Source organism: Grampus griseus (genome assembly GCF_964374135.1).
Source record: "Grampus griseus genome assembly, chromosome: 7".
In the NCBI taxonomy this organism is placed as follows: domain Eukaryota; kingdom Metazoa; phylum Chordata; class Mammalia; order Artiodactyla; family Delphinidae; genus Grampus; species Grampus griseus.
This window is the reverse complement of record NC_139001.1, coordinates 9414813-9434621: the sequence shown is the minus strand read 5'-3', so window position 1 is coordinate 9434621 and position 19809 is coordinate 9414813. Positions and strand designations below refer to the sequence as shown.

General features: G+C 37.4%; 1 protein-coding gene across 21 annotated transcripts in view; it reads right to left on the bottom strand.

Moving 5' to 3' along the window:
• Window positions 1-19809, bottom strand: part of TRIP12 (thyroid hormone receptor interactor 12) — a 147422-nt gene that overhangs the window by 64135 nt on the left and 63478 nt on the right. For all 21 annotated transcript variants that reach the window (XM_082658091.1, XM_082658076.1, XM_082658089.1 and 18 more), the window contains 2 exons: window positions 6065-6170; window positions 3298-3434 (listed from right to left, as the gene is read on the bottom strand). In XM_082658091.1, coding sequence (XP_082514217.1) covers window positions 3298-3434; window positions 6065-6170 — 243 coding nt within the window. The remainder of the gene's footprint in view (window positions 1-3297; window positions 3435-6064; window positions 6171-19809) is intronic.

The window sequence follows — 19809 nt, the reverse complement described above, 5'->3', positions numbered from 1 at the left end:
CACAAATCAGTTACTGGACCCAAGGAAAAAGATCCTTTCCAGCTGCCATTCCTTTGATGGCAAGTATTAATAGGCATTTGCTTACGATAGCTCCCTTTTTTCTAAGTTTTACAAAATTAAATCAACCAAACTAGCTTACAGTGAGCGGCTGTTTGTAAACTCAGGCAGGTAAGGAAATGTAACCCATTAATAGCAGTCAGCGAGAAAGTTGCTTCAATAAAGGCATCAAACCTTGGGCAACACACACAAAATACATCCCAACACAAATATAAAAGCAAGGCTATCAAACAGAGAAAATCCAATGCCAGATTTTAAGAGGTGTCAATCTTTTTTTTTTTGTTTAAACTGGTATCTCTCCCATCTAGTCTCAGCATATCTTCACAGCACCATGTAAGGCAGTTTCCAACACACAGTTAAAGCTGATAGAATTCACTTTTACTTGACAGGAACTGCTAAGGGTTTACCAAATACCTAAGTATAGGAGGCAACGGGAAGACATTTTTAGTGTCACAAAAACTTTTGAGCTAGGCCAGAAGAATGGTTGTTTGGAATATAATTACACCTTATGTGGGCCTTGGCATCAGGTGATATGGTAGCAATCTAATTTTTAGTGGTACTAACCAAATATAATGAGGGAGAGAAAAATTTACAAAACTGAGTTGCTTTCTTTTTACAATCTGACCCTGTTCATTTCTTGTGAAATTAAGATTCCCAATGCCAAATGTAGGTGTCAGAACATTTTTCCTTACTTTGATTGATTTCTGGGTATAAAGAAGACTGCTTGATTCCCCACCTTAGTATCACTAAGATTTGCAAGACTTTATCAGCACTATAAAGGGATGCTCAGTTCTAATGAAGTCTAAAACTAAACCCTTCAGCTCTTGGGACAATGTGGGGAACACTTAACTTTCAACTTCAAGAGCTGACATTTCTTCTATGAAGAGCTAGAGGGGTTGCACTCCACATCACAGTAAACTTCAGAGTGACCCAAAGGGACACCATTATCAACAAACTTTCCTAAATGTCAACAACACTGGCAAAGTCAGGGTGATATAAGCAAGTATTCCAAAGATGGAGCAATGCTTTAATATCTACATGTGAAAAAAGAAATACACTTATATCAACGAGGCCACTGAAATAAGTCAGGAAGAAATGATCTCTAAAAGTAAAGAAACACTGAAAAATGAATATATACATAAGACTGAAGAGATTAATTTTTTTAAATTAGTAAAAACATTATTTCAAAATAAATGCTTCAGATGAAGTGAGTCTTATACCAACTGTATAAGAACTGTCTGAGAATGGACACTTGCCATAAGGTGCTCTACGTTACCACCATCAGTTTGTACTCTACACGAACTTAGAGGGTTTTATTTTTCTTTAAATTCCAGTTTTACATACTGAGAAACGAAAGCACATTACACTGAAGAACTTAATATAAAGCTAGTAATAAGTAATCTGCCTCTTTCCCCAGAAGCACTTTAGTGAGCTGGCAGAGGAACCCCTGTAGTACGTACAAGGGATCCAGCCTCCGAAAGGTAATAAAGTTAGTGCTGCTCTAACGCCAGTGAACATGCACATGTATCTTTTACATAAACTCAGAAAGCACCTAGATCACAATGGGATTTCAAATATGGATGACAATGAAACACAGGCGAGCCTTTCGGAGGGCAATCGCGTGAACCTAATCCCTTGAAGCTTTTATCCTCTTTGGCAAATATACCAAGGAACAAAATTTTACACACCACCCCCTCATTCTGGCCTCCAATTACACCCCTATGAATTAAACAAACTCGAGTAACCACAGGGAAGCAGAACACCACAGCTGTTATAACTGTGCACTTCTTTTCTCTAAGACCTGGATTTGAGAGTCACACATCCTAGTTTGTAACCCTGGCAAGCTTAACCATTATGCATCTCAGTTGTTCTCATTTATAAAATGAGGATAACAGCACCTCACACCTCAGCAGGTTGTTCTGAATATTAAATGAGAATATATGTAAAGTGCTTAATAGTGTGTCTGCAATGGAGTGTACACTCTGTAAATGTTAGCTATTGTAATTACCATAATGAGTCCACTTGAACAACACACTCAGCAGCTCCCTCTCAAAGTGTCATCCATATGGGAATTGCTCCACTTCCATAATCAGACTTGGAATAAACATTAAAACACTGGGAAGCATAGGCTGTGTGTCCTACAGAGCTTCAGTGAGTTGCATGTGCAATGCAGTGTATGTTTCCAAAAATCTACCATTTAACCCTTCAGAAAAACTATTCTGGGAAAAAGGCACCACCAGAAGAGATGCCGTAAGTTCGCCATGTAATCTATCATACAAAACCAGGAAAGACAAGTTGGTAAAGATGTTAAGCTGGACAGAAAGCTGAGACAAAAGGCACAGAACATGGACAGCAGTGGGCAGACCAGAACCTTCCTGGTAAATGAGGATATACAATCAACCACAGGCATTGAAGAAAACTGCACCTATTCTGATACTAACAGTAATACATGAAAGAACTCTGTTCAAAAGTAAGAACATGCCTACGCCTAAAGCTACGCATATCATCCAGATTTAAGGGACTCAACTCAGACCCATATGTTCATAATGATGACTTATAATATTTTTGTATCTGTTCTTAGTGTTAGTGAGAAATGCTTATAACAAGCTACTGTTTAAAACCGTTAACCACAATCAAGCCGTGGAGTGTCAGCCGCCTTGTGGCACTGGAAATGGGTACATACTTGGGGTGGGGCGGGGGGCCTAATTTTTGCTGGGCTAAGACATCTAGGAGAATAAAAATAAGAAACCCAGAAGAATAGGAATACTAGTCTTAAAGCTGCTTAGATTCAAACTGAATACTTGTTATTTTTTAGGGACTACAACATTCTAAATTAAAATTTAGACTTGTATGAAGCAATTTAAGCCACATCCTTACGTTTTTACTATGAATTTAAAGTTTTACAAACAATCAGTAGGCAACTATTATATGTACTGATCAATATTTAAGAAGCTTAAACAGAAAGGGACTTACTGCTTCTTAAAAGGCCTCTGAATGTAATTAGTACAAATTTGGATTTGGAAAAAGATTAAACAGCAACAACAACAAATGAATACAACTAATCAAAACACCAAATCTATAAAGCGGAACAAAAGCGAACAAGAAGTGTGATGGCTAACATCTTAAGATGTATCTGTCTCCTCTCTTCCATTATATTTGGTGTACCTAAAAAGTAAGTTATCTCCAAATAAATCTGGAAGATACATAAATGCTTTTTAGGCTTAAGAAGTGCCAATCTACCTGCCGCTCCTTGGGGAGTTTCGTCCGTCCGTGCAGCTGAAGAATTCACTGTCTCCTGGTTGCCTTCAGGGTCTGCCATCTTCTCCTGTCGACGAGCTTCAGCTGCTCCTCTTTTGCCCAGGCCAGAGCCTCGCCGACTACAACAGAAAAATGCCATCATAGGCAGCACTCCCAGTGACCAGGAGCAATGTCCACACAGCACAAAGCTCCAATGCATGGAACACAGAGCTAGTTTCTTCTTTTTACATAAAAATTGTTGTAGAAAATCACTATGGGTAACAACCAAGACTTTGTATATTTAAAACTCATCCAAGCTATATCACATTGACAATACAAGCTTTTGTGTTGCTATGAGCTGTTGTCATCCTTACAAACAGAAGTGATTTTTAAACACTTCAACTACATGGAAAAGTGATTCCTTCTGCAGAAACAATTCAATTCATTTGAAATAGATCCCTAATTCCTGGGTAAATAGTGGACCACTATATGGACTTTCAGACTGATACTTGAAAATGGGGGCAGGACAGGGGGAGAGAAGAAGATGGGAAAAATTCCCATCACTTAAGTCCCGGATTACTTAAATCATCAAAAAATTACTATCCTAATAATGGACAATAGCTCTAGCCTTTAAAATAAAAGAAATGAGTATTTAATATTTATAAGTAAATACAGATGACATCTGGGAAGACACTTGTTTCTGATTGAGGCATAGTGTAAGATATGGAAAAAGGAATCATCAGTCATTTATCATGAAGCAGATTATATTTTATTGATGACTTTCTATTTTAATAGCGAAATCAGTAAGCAAATCAGGTAGAGACAGAAGACTTCCAAAATTACAACAACTTAATATTGTTTAAAGGCAGTTCCCCAAATGACCTCAGAAAGTGCAAAAATCTACTACTAAAGAAATGTTTTAGACTAAAGTAAACTACAGTGAAATTAGATGTTGTCTAGTAAAGAACAAGAAGGAACCAGGCATAAGTGACATGTAAATGAAAGCTCTGAATCACCAATGAGTTCTTGAAGAGTTTATTCTCTCAATTATTAAAACTCCTCCCTAAGCAGGGATTTACTTTGCCAACCTTTCATTCACAGGGGAAAAAAGCTCACTCCAAACCCCAATTACCAAGCTATAAATTAGTGGGATTCAAATTAAGTCATTTATTTAACATTTAATTTGTATCAACCATGTGACACACTCTGTGCTGAACATTTGGTTGCTGCCTTCAAGGTGTGTTAGTCTAAAGAGACGAAGCCGCAGCTGTGATCGACTACGAAAGCACTAAATTTAAGAGGAATCTCAACTAATTCAGAAAAGGTTGAGATGAAGAGCACTGCAGGCAGGCGGCTAGACAGCTTGTGTGTAGCATGTAAGTAACTTCTCGTTCATCAAGACAGTGGGCCCGAGGAGAAGGAGAGAATGCTGCAGAGAAAGATAGGACGCTAGATTACCTGACGCCACATACAGCTTAAAATTAATTTTCAACTACAGTGAATTTGGTTTATATCTAAGATTATAAACCTTGGGTAAACTGGATTCAAAGTTTGGCCCAAAACAGGACAAAAGCCCTAAAGAACTAAGAAATTTTCTCAGAGGTCCTCATAAAAGTACTGCCAAAAAACTTCAAAGGCAAACAGGTGTACTAACTCCAGATATTTTAGACAATCCTGACAGAACTAGGAAATAAGTGGAAAAGTAGAGATTAAAGTGGCAAGAGTCCATTTCTTATGACTTATTAGGTAACAAGTCATACTGTTTCCTTGTGTTACTACTGTACCCACGGCCAAGAGTATAAAGTCGATTACCTCAGAGAAGAACAAAAAGAAGTGCTTAAAGCCTTTCTACTGACCTAAGTTAGAGTAGGGAAAAGGTAAACTAAAATCAGTCACCTGCATCACTGGTTTCTGGCACATTTAGTAGAGAGAACGAAGTACATATAAGAGCAAACTACATATAAAGGATGGAGAAGTCCCATACAGCTGTGATTACCAGCACAAGACCAAAACTGACCAAGCCTGAAAATCTGAGACGAAATTCCAACAAAAAGATTTTTAACTTTATCCTAAGGTTCTGAATCAGTTAATAAAGTATATGAAATAATACACTGCATCATATGTGAAAGGTAGATCATTTTCTGAAAAAGGGCTCCAAAATAGCAACCAGGAGGAATGGGAACTGGAGATGTGAGAGAACACAAACCAAACCTACATTCTTCTGTGAGGAGAGGTACTGGAACACAAAATGAAAATTAAGTACATCTCTCCCCCTCACCCATTAAACTCAATAACTTGTGCCAACACTTTTAGAAACTAATTAGGCAATATTACAGCCATTACAACAGGCATCCCTTCTGATCCATTAATCACACTACTGGGAAATTTAGCTACCTTTAAAAATAACCCAAATCTGCATAAAGATGCTCATTAGAGATTTCTTTGGCAGACTAGAACTCTGAAAGCAACCAGACTTTCAACTATTGGCAATAACTCTGTGCAAATAATGTAACAGCAGAGGAAAAGGTAGAACACAAAGGTGTTGCCCAAAAAAGGCATGATTAAAACTTAGCAAAAAAAAGGTAAATAAATATTGGGGAAGAATTCACAAAAATATACAGCAATACTAGCTATATTAAAACAAATTTCTTTGCTCAACATTAAAGAGAAAATTTTAATAATTTTTAAAAACTTACAAAATTAAGGATTTTGCTGAAAGCTGAACACAGATAACGAGCTAATCATAAACTGGCAAAGCCCAGATTATTACCTGGCACTAGCACAGGAGCCCGTGGTCTTTTGGCGTGTGCTCCGCCTCAAACTGGGGAGCTCAGCAGGTGGGGATTCGCTGCGCTTCTTGGTAGATTTTCTTAAACCTATACATGTGAAATGCAAAAGTAAAAATTTTAAAAGAGCAGTTACCTTAAATTAAAAATGACAACAATTCTTCAGGTCATCATCCGGTCAAAAATCCATGGACTCTTCCACGGCCTCTCTAGCGGTCTCCAGGTTTACTTCCATAGTTTGATTTTACTGCACCTGCTCATACTGGGGAAGTTCATGTGGTGCTTGGCATTCCTGTTCAGGAGAAATCTTCTCACTCTGGCCTAACCTTGACGCAAGCTAACCAACACCATGAATGACAGTCCCTCTCCTCTCAAACCATCCTCTTGAAAAGTTCCTATCACAACTCTACTCTTCCACTACTCTTCTCCACTAACTACAGCCAAGAGATTTTTTTTTGTATATACTAAGTATTTCAGGACTTTACTGTATTTCATTCAGCACTTTACTGCATTCTCTTTGCACTGTCCCATTTCACCTAGTTTATATGAGGCTCATCAATAAGGCCATGAGAGAACAAAATGTTTCCTTTCACCAACTCAATGGCAAGAAATATACATTTGAACTGAAGGTTATTCAAATGTCCAATTTACAGAATACTGTATAATTAGGGGGAGAAAGTCAATCAAGCACACTTTACATGTTATTCTGGAATCTAACTAATACCTTTATAGGGATAACGGATTCTGAGAAAAGTTTATTGCTAGTTCATGAACAATGGGGAAGCCATCAGAGCATCGTCTACCGCCCCCCGCCCCCCAAACAACACTTACTCTACACCATACATGACATGACAACACACAGGGTGGTGAGCTCTATCTAAACAAAGACCCCCAGCAGTAAGAGGTCTCCAAAGTCAACAGAGCATACTTCCACCGGAACTTTTGGCATCATCTTAAATAGATGGTAACTTTCTCAGAGACCAACTGTACAATAACAGTTCTCCAGATCATTTGTTTCTTCTCCAATTTTAATTTTTTTCCACTTCACTGCTTTAAAAAGTGTAAAGATAAGAAATTCCTTACTCTTGATTTTGTTAAAAACACCACGAAAGGTTCTGGGAAAGAGGTGGCAAAAAGGATTCTAGACATCTTCTTGACCTTTTAGACTCTTCATTTAAAAACTTCAGTTCATCCAATTTGCACTTAAACTATACATAATGAAAGTTGCTAGGTGAAAAGCAAGCTATTAAAAACTCTTTAAACACAAAGCAGAAAGTATAAGGACAAAAATCTATGTTCAGACAGGCATTACCATTCAGAAATCTAAACCAGACCTTTTGGGCCCTTCTCCCCCCACCTCTCACCCCAAAGAACTTCTGTGAAAGATTATCTAGACTCTTCAAACCAGCATAAAAGGATCAAAGAGTGAAACTTAAAGTGACAAAAGAAGACTGGCCTAAGCGTTTCTTAAATTTCAGTTTTATTTTAAGGTTGATTTTCTATATAGCTGTCACCAGAATTATTTGATGTGATCACAAAGCTATATCTGACATCCTATATACTATTTTATCTTTGCCTAGCTGGATACACACCCCAGACACCTGAAAGATGGACACGGCATGTAGACGGATTATGGAGCTAGCTTAATATATTCAGCTAATACTGTCACTATTTTTTAATATTTAAAAAATTTAGAAATTTTATAATATTTCAGAAAATATTAAATTACACTTATCTATCTGAATTATGTGACTAAGTTGGACTAAAAAATGTACAATTTAGAGGGAAAAAGCCATCAGTGCACATTATATTAAAACTGCAAAAAACATAAGGTACTTTCACTTATAAGGCACTTTCAAAACCTTTGTATTATTGTCACTAATATTACTTAGTTCATGTAATACTAAAGTATCTATAAATACCATGATACAGTAATAGAAACACTAGTACAAATTTTCACATCTATTTAGTGACATTCAAAATAATATTCAACAATGTATTGTGGGCTACTGCTTTATTGCTAATCTGTGGTGACAGTATACTTTTTGACACTTTCACTACTCATGTCCTATTTTAGACTTTGGTGTTTAACTCTCTCTTAAACAACTTCATTCAAATGTAATTTCCGTATGATAAAATGTACTCATTTTAAGTGCACGGGGTTCAATGAGTTTGACAAACTTATTCACGCATATAACCAACACCACAATCAAGACACAGAACGTTTCCATCACTTTAAAAAGTTCCTTTATGGCCCTTTCAATTAATCCCCCCCTCACACTTCAGGTCCCTGGCAATCACTGGTCTTCTTTTCTGCTGCTATTGTCTACTCTGGAGTTTCATATAAATGGAATCATACAGTGTCGTGGGGATGAACTCATGGTGTTGCACGTATTGGTCCATTCCTTTTGATTGCAAAGTGGTATTCCTTTGTGTGGATGTGCCACAATCTCTCTAACCATTCTTGGTGTTAGACTTTAAAAGAACTGTACTAAGTTACAGAGAAGTAGGGCAGAGAAAAACCAAAACAAGAGTGAACAGAAAGCTATTTATAACTGATATCACAATACCATAATGCAAAATGACTCTCAGGCTAATTGACATTAACTCCATCCAGCCTGATAAAGTAAGAGAACCCCCAACATTTTGTTCTCTAAACTTCCTTAGAGGGGAACTACATAAATTCTTCCAAAAGTCTAAAACATGTTTAGAAGATAGAAAGGTCATAAATTCTGGGACAAAGGAAAGCTGAAGCACAAACTTCAGCTTGGTAGACAAAGTATTTCCTAGAAAACCAGGACAGCTTAACCTTCTTTTGGCCATTCGGCAAACTGACAATGCTGGCACATACTATCTTCACAATTTTATTTATTTATTCTTTGATATTTATTTATTTGGCTGCTCTGGGTCTTAGCTGTGGCATGTGGGATCTAGTTCCCTGACCAGGAATTGAACCCAGGCCCCCTGCATGGACAGCACGGAGTCTTAACCACTGGACCACCAGGGAAGTCCCTATTTCACAATTTTAGATCGGCTATGGAGATTTTCAAAAGCACTTTCAGATATAAAGTTGTAATAATTCTCATTTTTCAGACACAAAAATATTAACTGACTTGCTTAAAAGTGCATAACCCAAACAACTACACAATTCTAAGCTTATTTTAAAGCAGAACAGAGAGTCCTACATCTTCAATATACTTGTGGCAAGGTGTTAAAATTTTGCTTTACTGGTTCGTTTAGAAAACTTTAAACTCTCTGTATAAAAATAGAGTATTTTTGTAGAACTGAAATGTTTCCTATCATTCTACTGGTCAAATATGGAGTATTTTAATAAATGGTGGAAACATGGAAAAGTGTAAACCTACAACCTACTGAAAATCGACTAAAACATCTGTGCATGGGAACACACATACCACAAACACATCTCTCCGTCCCAGGCTCTGTAATGCAGCAAAACTGCATTATCATTTATTTTTATGATGCCACTTTGAGAAGCAACCAGAATATCACTGATCAAATTAATATATTCTTATCCACAAAGCCTTTGTGTAATACAGTTAGGTATAAATCTTGTATCAAAGCTCTTATTACAGTTGACCCTTGAACAATGCAGGGTCCACTTATACTTGGATATTTTTCAGTAAACCGTAAATACTACAGTACTACACGGTCTGTGGCTGGTTGAATCCAAGGATGTGGAGGAACCATGGATAAGGACAGGCAGCTATTAGTTACATGCAGACTAACCCCTCATTGTTCAAGGATCAACTGTATTACCAGTATAAGAATATGTGCACTTGTAACTACAAATATATTCCTATAATCTTTATTCCTTTGGATAAAGGTGAAACTAGCAGTTAGTATTCTCTTAAAATTCCTAATTGATTTGTCTTCTACAATACAGGTATGTCTTACTCTTTTTTTTTTTTTTGAAAAAGCATTCCTAAGCAAAACTGATTTACACGAAGTGCAGGGCTTCACCCTTAAAAAAAAAAAAGTCCTTTTTTTAAAGTGTGACATTTTTAAAGTGTGACATTTGAAATGTGAAATAATTAAACCTCTTATATATCCAACTGTAAGCTTGGATTTTTAAAAATATAACAACATTTTAAAAGAATCAACAAATTAACGGCCTTAGACATTTTACTTTCTGGACTCTTACTAACGTAAAAATAGTTAAGATGTTCGTGGGTACCTTCTACTTATGACTGATTTTTCTTTTCGACTTGAAATATTAAAACTATTTCTCATTACATTAACATCTCAGTACAAAAGTATTTCTCTTGGAAAAGGTATGGTTTTCACTCTTAACTGTGTCAAATTACTTTAAAAGTAGCAATAGACAACTGGGCAATACACATTCACTATCAGCTTTCATTCTATTTTTAATTCTCACATGATCTGTTACAGGTATGCTAATCTTTGACATGATATACACATATAATCGAACCTACTACACAGTTCTATAATGAAAATATAGCACTCCTCTCAATAATAAAATATTCTAGCAATGCAATAATTAAACTTCCCAATTTCCTGAAAGATTCCTTCTGCTGTACAAGAGTAAACATGAACGTCAATGTATTTCATAAGGTTGTTTGAAAATCAAGCAGAGGAGGAGCGGGAGACTGACCTAACATCTCTATTCAGTGAATAATGACTCCATTCAAATAAATGCACACTTTTATTCTGCAATTTATATAATCATTTTAAAGTGACAGTAAAAGATGATCAAACAGACATCTACTGTATATTATCTAGCAGCCCTTTTTCTGAGCACCTGCCTCTTTTTTTCTCTTTCTTTTAAAAAAATTCTTTGCAGAGCTATCTCCTAACCCTTCTCCATGTGGTACTGATGGAACTGTCATCCACAATATACTCCCACTATATGAGTGAGACTCAAACTGTTGTATTTTCATCATCTACAACTACAACTCCTCCACCACTATCCCCTCCCCCTCACCATACTAATTCATTTAAGGACAGGCATATGACCCGAGGATATAAGAGACTTTCGTATAGAAATATAAATGATTGGACAGTGTTTTGGGGAAAGAGGAGGAATGAGGGTGTCATAAGTCACAGACTTGGGACTGACAGGACCATCTTCATTTGAGCTCCTGGATCCAGCCAAGCCTGAAGCTAGACAATCTCTTGGCTTTACCAGTCATGTGAGCTGATTTCCATTTAATTTTAGTTGAATATGTATCACATATAACCCCAAATCTTCTGATTATAAGTCATTACTGTATTATAATTTGTAGTCTAGAGTAGGTATGGACCAAATCCTGCTGGTAGCCTGTTTCTGTACAGCCCACTAGCTAAGAATGCTTTTTATATTTTTAGAGAGTTGTAATAAAATAAGAATATGTGACAAAGGCTGTATGTGGTCAGTAGACCCTAAAATATTTACTATATGGGTCTTTACAGAAAACATTTATTGACCTGGACTTTGAGGAGAAATAGGAAGAAAAGTATAAGGACTTGCCTGAAGTTTAGGGGAAAAAAACAGTCCCTCGCCAACCCCTCCCCCCCCCAAAAAACCTCTCCAAAACAAAATCTCTTTGTTTGGAAAAAGAAAAACCAAAAACCAAAAACCAAACAAGATCTAAGCTAAACAATATCTTAGTAATAAAAGAAGTTTCAGGGCTTCCCTGGTGGCGCAGTGGTTGAGAATCTGCCTGCCGATGCAGGGGACACGGATTCGAGCCCTGGTCTGGGAAGATCCCACATGCCGCGGAGCAACTAGGCCCGTGAGCCACAACTACTGGGCCTGCGCTCTGCAACAAGAGAAGCCACGACAGTGAGAGGCCTGCACACCACGATGAAGAGTAGCCCCCGCTTGCCGCAACTGGAGAAAACCCTCGCACAGAAATGGGGACCCAACACAGCCAAAAATAAATAAATAAACAAACCAATGAACCGACATTAAAAAAAAAAAGTTTCAGTACTAATTTTTCTACAATATTATGTATCTTGATTTTTTTTTTTTTTTACTTACAGTTTTTGGCATATTCCTATAGAGAGTAAATACATTCCATTTTAAAATGGAGTAGACAAACTGTTATGAATAAGGAACACAAACCAATACCCTAAACAAGGTAGATATCTAGAAAAATTACTACAATTCATTTACATTTATAGATATCAAAAGATGAATATACTGATCTTTTAAACACAAATCTCCTATTTGTTTAATATTAAAAAGAGCGGACTTCCCTGGTGGCACAGTGGTTAAGAATCCGCCTGCCAATGAAGGGGACATGGGTTCGAGCCCTGGTCCAGGAAGATCCCACATGCTGCGGAGCAACTAAGCCCATGCGCCACAACTACTGACCGTGTGCTCTAAAGCTCGAGGGCCGCAACTACTGAGCTCGCAGGCCACAACAACTGAAGCCCGCACGCCTAGAGCCCGTGCTCCGCAACAAGAAAAGCCACCGCAATGAGAAGCCTGTGCACCGCAACGAAGAGTAGCCCTCACTCGCTGCAACTAGAGAAAGCCCACGCACAGCAATGAAGACCTAATGCAGCCAAAAAGTAAATTAGTTAATTTTTAAAAAAATGTTAAAAATAAAAAGAGCCTTCAAGTAACTACTTTAAAGATCCATTTACATATAAAATCTGTTTCAATGGGTTTTCAGAACCACTCCTTTTTCCTTCATAAAAGAAAAAAAAGCACCAAATAACAGGACTATTACCACATATGAGGAGTTCAATTTAGAATCATGTAATTGGATCGCTTTGCTACAGGAAAAACTGGACCCAATAAAGAGAATTAATTAATGATGGGTATATTTTCAGTGGCTAACTCAATTCCTTCAGCCACTGCAGAATCATGAGAACCTGGTATATCTTGATATTGTTGTGTATCTATGTTCAAGTACATACATCTCTATCAAAGGCTGCTTTTCTAAAATAAATTCACAAAATGAAAAGTAACCTATCATATAAAAGGGATCATAGATGTTTATTTTAAAATCAGTAACAGTAAAAGATAAGTTGTGTAGATGACAGTGAGCTAAAATCCAAATGGAATTTCCTAAGCCAAATTTTTATTTCCTAGTGAATGCACAGCAATTGCGTTCATTGATTTGGCAATATGAATTAAAAACTTAGAAATGTGCAAATATATTCATCTAACCACTATAATAATGAGAAACTGGAAAAGAGCTAAATGTCCAATAATAAGGAATGGTTAAATAAACATCAGTATGGTAATAAAAACTGCAGGAACACAGTGTTAGTTAATGAGGATGTGAACAAATGGGCATTTTAAAAAAATTTTATTTATTTATTTATTTATGGCTGCATTGGGTCTTTGTTGCTGCGCACGGGCTTTCTCTACCTGCCGTGAGCGGGGGCTACTTTTCATTCCGGTGCACGGGCTTTAGGCATGCAGGCTTCAGTAGTCGTGGCTCGCGGGCTCTAGAGCATAGGCTCAGTAGTTGTGGCGCACGGGCTTAGTTGCTCCGCGCCATGTGGGATCTTCCGGGACCAGGGCTCAAACGCATGTCCCCTGCATTGGCAGGTGGATTCTTAACCACTTTGCCACCAGGGAAGTCCCCAAATTGGCATGTTTACACTACTAGTGAGAATATAAATTCATATATTTCTAGGGGGAATTTAAAATCTACATCAATATTTAAAAGACACATAACCAGTGTTAAGTTTCTTATCTTATATCCTACAAGAAAATAATGAATTACACAGCTATAGTCAATTAAAAAATTTAGAAGAACAATGTAAATGCCTCTTAGTTGGCAATGGGCTAAGAGGTACATCCATATACAGTTATTAAAAAGACATGATTGGACTTCCCTGGTGGTGCAGTGGTTAAGAACCTGCCTGCGAATGCAGGGGACACGAGTTTGATCCCTGGTCCGGGAAGATTCCACATGCCGCAGAGCAACTAAGCCCGTGCGCCACAACTACTGAGCCTGCACTCTAGAGCCCGTGAGCCACAACTACTGAGCCCGCGTGCCACAACTACTGAAGCCCGTGCGCCTGGAGCCCATGCTCCACAACATGAGAAGCCACTGCAATGAGAGGCCCGCGCACCGCAACGAAGAGTAGCCCCTGCTCCCTGCAACTAGAGAAAGCCCACACACAGCAGTGAAGACCCCAACACAGCCATAAAAAAAAGATGACGTGATTTATAGCTTATTTTTTGAAAGGAAAAATGTCAGTTAAAATCATTTAGGCAGATAAAGCACTTTGGTTTCTTCATACCTAAAACATGGATACTACCTCATTCTGTGATCATAATGAAATTTAATGTATGTCAACTGTCTAGTATGGAGCCTGGCTTATAACAGGCACTCAAAAAGCAACGCCTACTGTCATGCAGAGTGAGCTCCTACTTTTGAAAAAAATATGTGCATATACATAGAAAAGTGTCTGCCTCTGGGTAAAGACAAAAGAATGACCCACATGCATTCACTCTGTCCTCTAGTGAAACTCCACTAAAAATAGCATTAAAAGAATCTGAGGCATAAATTCACAAGGATGGGAAGAATGGAAGAGACAACCATCACAACACAATTTTAGAAGATGAAAAAGCAGTAATTCCAGTGCTAAATACACTGGGAAGACCAGAAGACTGAAGGTAGAAAACTGAGATAAATTACCAATTAGATTGACACTCAGAATCCCACAAAGGTTTAGGAATTGATGACACCAGGTACTTCTGGGACGACCTCAGAGTTTAAACTGAGGATTGCCTCCATAGGCTATTTATGAAGCAGTCAGATCCCCAGATTCCCTCCCCAACTTGCACAGCTGGGTAAATGCCCCTCTCCTGAGGCAGGTAAACATAAAACCTTTATTCCTTAGGAAGTACAAAATAAAGAAATCCTCCATTAAAGTACACAGTTGCAAATAGGTGCATCATACCAAAAATGAGAGGGGGGAGGATCAAATATATACAGACAAACTGGATGACATATGGCCTCTTTCCTAGGCCTCTCCTCCCACTTAGTCCCCAGAACTCTGGCAGTTAGGCTTTCACCTCCAGGCAGGAGTCTGAAAGAATCTTCCCTGTGGAATTTTACCAGCCAAAGAAGAAAGATCTGAAAATGATCATAGCCCAATTAGTTCATCAGATAGTGAATCTCAGTCAAGTCTCATCCATGTGCTCAGAGCTTGTAAGTTAGATTTTTTGGTTCCCCTACTCTTGAGTATGAGGAGACACCCAGGAATTACCTGAATTTGAGGAAAGTTCCTAGTATGAAAGTCAAAACCAGAGTAAACACCCCCCCCCAAAAAATTACATAAGAGGACTCTGCAAGAAAAGAAAACTCGCTCTTAATGGGGAGGGGGGGAATATGCATCTATAATTAAAAACAATATTCAGGGCAGGACTATTCACGATATCCAAGACATGGAAGCAACCCAAGTGCCTGGCAATAAATGACTAGATTAAGAAGATGTGGTGTGTGTGTGTGTATAATTAATACACACACACACACACACACACAATGGAATATTACTTAGCCATAAAAAAATGAACTATTGCCATTTGCAGCAACATGGATGGACCTAGAGAATATTATGCTTAGTGACATAAGTCAGATAGAGAAAGACAAATACAATATATCACTTATATGCAGAACTAAAAAATAACACAAATGAATGTATATACAAAACAGAAACAGACTCACAGACATAAAAAACAAACTTGTGGTTACAGTGGCGGTGGTGAGGGGGGAAATTACAGATTACGGGTATGAGATTGACAGATATAGACTACTACATATAAAATACATAAGCAACAAAGACTTACTGCATAGCACATGGAATTATATCCAATACCTTGTAATAACCCATAATGTAATATAACCTGCAAAAAAAAGGAATCACTATGCTGTACACCTGAAACTAACACAGTATTGTAAATCAACTATACTTCAATTAAAGAAAGAAAAAGAGAAGGGGGAAGGAAACCTTTTTTTTAAAAAAAAAGGAAATGAGAACAAAATAACCTCTTGAAAAGAAAAACAAAGATAGCGAACATGAAATAAAAAATCAATACAAAGGTTGGAAGAAGCTACAGAAATCTACCAGAAAGTAGAACAAAAAAGGAAAGCAAGAACAAAAAGATAAGACCAGAACCTTCCAAAAGGACAATTACCCAAAATAATAGGTGATCCAGAAAGAGAAAAGAAGCAAAGATCGGGTGACCAACTGTCCTGGTTTGCATGGGATTCTCGTAGTTTTAAGGCTAAAAGTTGGTCTTGGGGAATGCCCCAAATCCAAGGGAAACCAGGACTTCAGATCACCCTAACAAGGAATGAAACAAACGCACAGCTATGCCTATGTCACGACATTTCTAAATAACTGAGGCAAAGATCTGTAAGTTTCCAGAAAAACAGGTTATATATACAGATCAGGAATCAGAATGCTTGCAGTACTGAAATCTAAATAACATAATTCTTCAAAATTCTGATGGAGAATAATTTCCAACCCAGAACTGTATTTTCAATCAGTCTGTCAAATAAGTATCAAGGTTGTAGATTTTCACATTCAAAACCTGAAAAAAACAAAAAAACTTAAAAAAATCTCATATGTACTTTTTCTTAGAAAGCAAGTGGAAGACATATTCACCAAAACAAAACAGTAAATCAAGAAAGAAGATGCAGGCTCTAGAAGCAGGAAACTAAATAGAAGACTAAAGAAATACCCGAAGCTAAAAGCAATGTAACCAGGCATAAAAAGGGCAGCCATCCAGAGGCCTTTCTTCAGGAAAATGAAACAAATCCATGTAGACAGCTTGAGAAAAGATTTAGACAATGCATAATGAGTTTGGAGTTGAGTGACGGAGTCCAAGAAAAGGAAAACAACAAAATAATTATTAAGCTCAGTTTAAAAAAAAAAAAGGTTGTAAGAAAAGTTCCTACAGACTCAGTGTTAACTGAGCAACGATCATGACTGGAAAAATGTGAAGCATGTACAGTATGCGTTTGGTGGGTGAATAGGTGTGGTAAATCTCCCATATAGGCCACACAACAGTGCTCTAAGTGAAAGAAGTCAACAAACAGACATATGAGCACATACGTCTCACATTATAGATACGGAAGTAAATACCAAAATGACTGGCTATGCGGAAAGGCAATGTGGCAGGAAGCCTGCTATTTTTTAATAATAAATCTTATATCACTTGACTTTAAACTACACATTAAGTATTGATTAATATGAAGGAAAAATTTTAGCAGGATACACACAGGAAGAAAGAGACAGCCCTTAGGGATGGGATTAAGTTATTATTTTCTTCGTACGTTTTAACATTTTCTGGATTTTTCATTTTTGATAACACTTTATAATCAGAAGTATCAAAATATTATAGAACACAGAGGCATGAGTAAGAAAAAGCAATTTTCATTTAACTGAAATATAAGTTTAGTAAAATGTAATTTGGCTGAATTAATTCTTACTCTGACCTGGTATACAAAACTACATACCATGGTTGTTTAACATTCACAGTATAAAACAAAGCCAAGCCGTAAAGAGGTCAATAATATTTGTTTCCATTTAATATTCCTTTTTTAAAAATCTGGCAACTCATTTTTGGTAAATTACTATTGGTAATATGCGGTTACAGATTAGTACTATAAAAGTTTTAAGTACTAAATTATTTTAACAGTTGCTTTATAATACAGAAAACTCTTAACACTCAATCCTTTTTCCTTTAAGCTCCTCACCCAGTACATCACCAGGCTAAAAGATAATTCAATTTTTAAAAACTCAGAGGGTATGGCCCTATAAGACCCAAGTAGGTAAAACCAAGAGTTTACTTTTAAATTATTCTGTCCTGCTTGACTCATTCTTCTTTCCCCTCTCCGTGCTAGAGGCACAAAGTACCATGTCTCTTAGCAGAATTACCTTCCCAGAATTCGGCATCTGCCTGGTTCTTTTCTAGTTCTAATAATGGCTACAGGCTGCATGCAAGTCACAGAAGAGTATGAAACTCAAGCTGAAAATGAGCTGGTAACTACTGCTGACTGTTATTAATAATGTGCACATGATGTCTACTTTAAATAATGGAAAGTGAACTGGACCTACAAATAGACATATCGAACTGGAAATATAACACCTTTAAATTTTTCTATAAATACATTCCATAATTAATTGCAGATTCTGATCACAAACTGTTTCTTACATGTCTATGCCATCCATCACCTTCTACCATTAAGACAGTACATACTTTGAAATAGTCAAATTACTTCAAAATTAGCCTAAAGAGAAGACAGATAGATTAGCAGAATATTATAAGAATATTTTTAAATATTACATCAAAGTATCACTGAATATTTTAAAAAATCATTTGTATCATTACACTGCCCCAGTGGTTTTACATTTATGCTACATAAATTTGTTAGGACTGTTTGCTAAGGTTAAACAACGCAAAGCAAGAATAATTTCCTAATGCAGATTAAAAATTGTCATATAACACTATCCTTTCTGGGGTATTCTCAAAACCCAATTGGGCTTCCCTGGTGGCGCAGTGGTTAAGAATCGGCCTGCCAATGCAGGGGGACATGGGTTTGAGACCTGGTCCGGGAAGATCCCACATGCCGCGAACAACTAAGCCCGTGCGCCACAACTACTGAGCCGCGCTCTAGAGCCCGTGAGCCACAACTACTGAGCCCACGTGCCACAACTGCTGAAGCCAGCGCACCTAGAGCCCCTGCTCTGCAACAAGAGAAGCCACCACAATGAGAAGCCCATGCACCGCAACGAAGAGTAGCCCCTGCTCACTGCAACTAGAGAAAGCCCGCGCGCAGCAACGAAGACCCAATGCAGCAAAAAATTTATAAACTTTTACCAATTGACACAAGGTGACCTTTGTCCCACAGCTATCTTGACCAGCTGCAGTTGGCAAGCCACAGGCTTCAGGTAGCCCATCACAAAGCAGCTGTTTCTCTAGTTCTCCTGCCAGCCCTAGTTCCTCACCAGAAACTTGTTCAACAGATGCCAAATCAGCACACCAGGAAAGGTCTTCCTGCTTCAGTGACCCGATTAAATGTATCATTTCCCAAAGTGTGTTCCATGGACCACTGCTGTCTCCCAAGGTAATAGGTGGTCAAACAGATTTATAAAATAATGGGTTAAACAGAAGTGACCGTAAGAATTCTCACAGCTTTCAATATACTAAAGCATATCCTGAATCTCCTTGAGTGATATCTGACCATGGGGAAATGGGTTTTCACAAAGCATCATGTAAGTACTGTTATTCCTACAATTTGAAAAAAACTTCCTTTACCAGGAAGTTTTACTGACCAATCGTATCTTAGAATGAGCCTATACCTGAGGAGACATATCACCTTCTAATTAACAGGTTCACTGAGTCCTAAAAGTTGAAGAAAACAACCTATCCAATTTGGAATGCTTCCTATCTCACAAAATGTCCACTCCATTTTTTAGTTAACTGACATATTTTTTTACCCAGAGTTGCTAACCCACTGAATGGATTGTAACCATTGAATCTAATTCTGCCCCCAGATTAATGTTAAATTAAAAAAAAATCAAACTAATTCCTAATGCATACAAAAGCTTTTCATATCTATCGCAACAGTTCTCAATTCACATTTTATGTTTATATGGTATTTTAATTTTACAAAGTTGTTTTCACATACATTCTTTCATTTATGCTTCACAAGAATGAATATTATCATTCTGCAAAGATCAGGGATTAGGTTGCTATCATAATTGTAGTTCAATGATTTGCCCAACC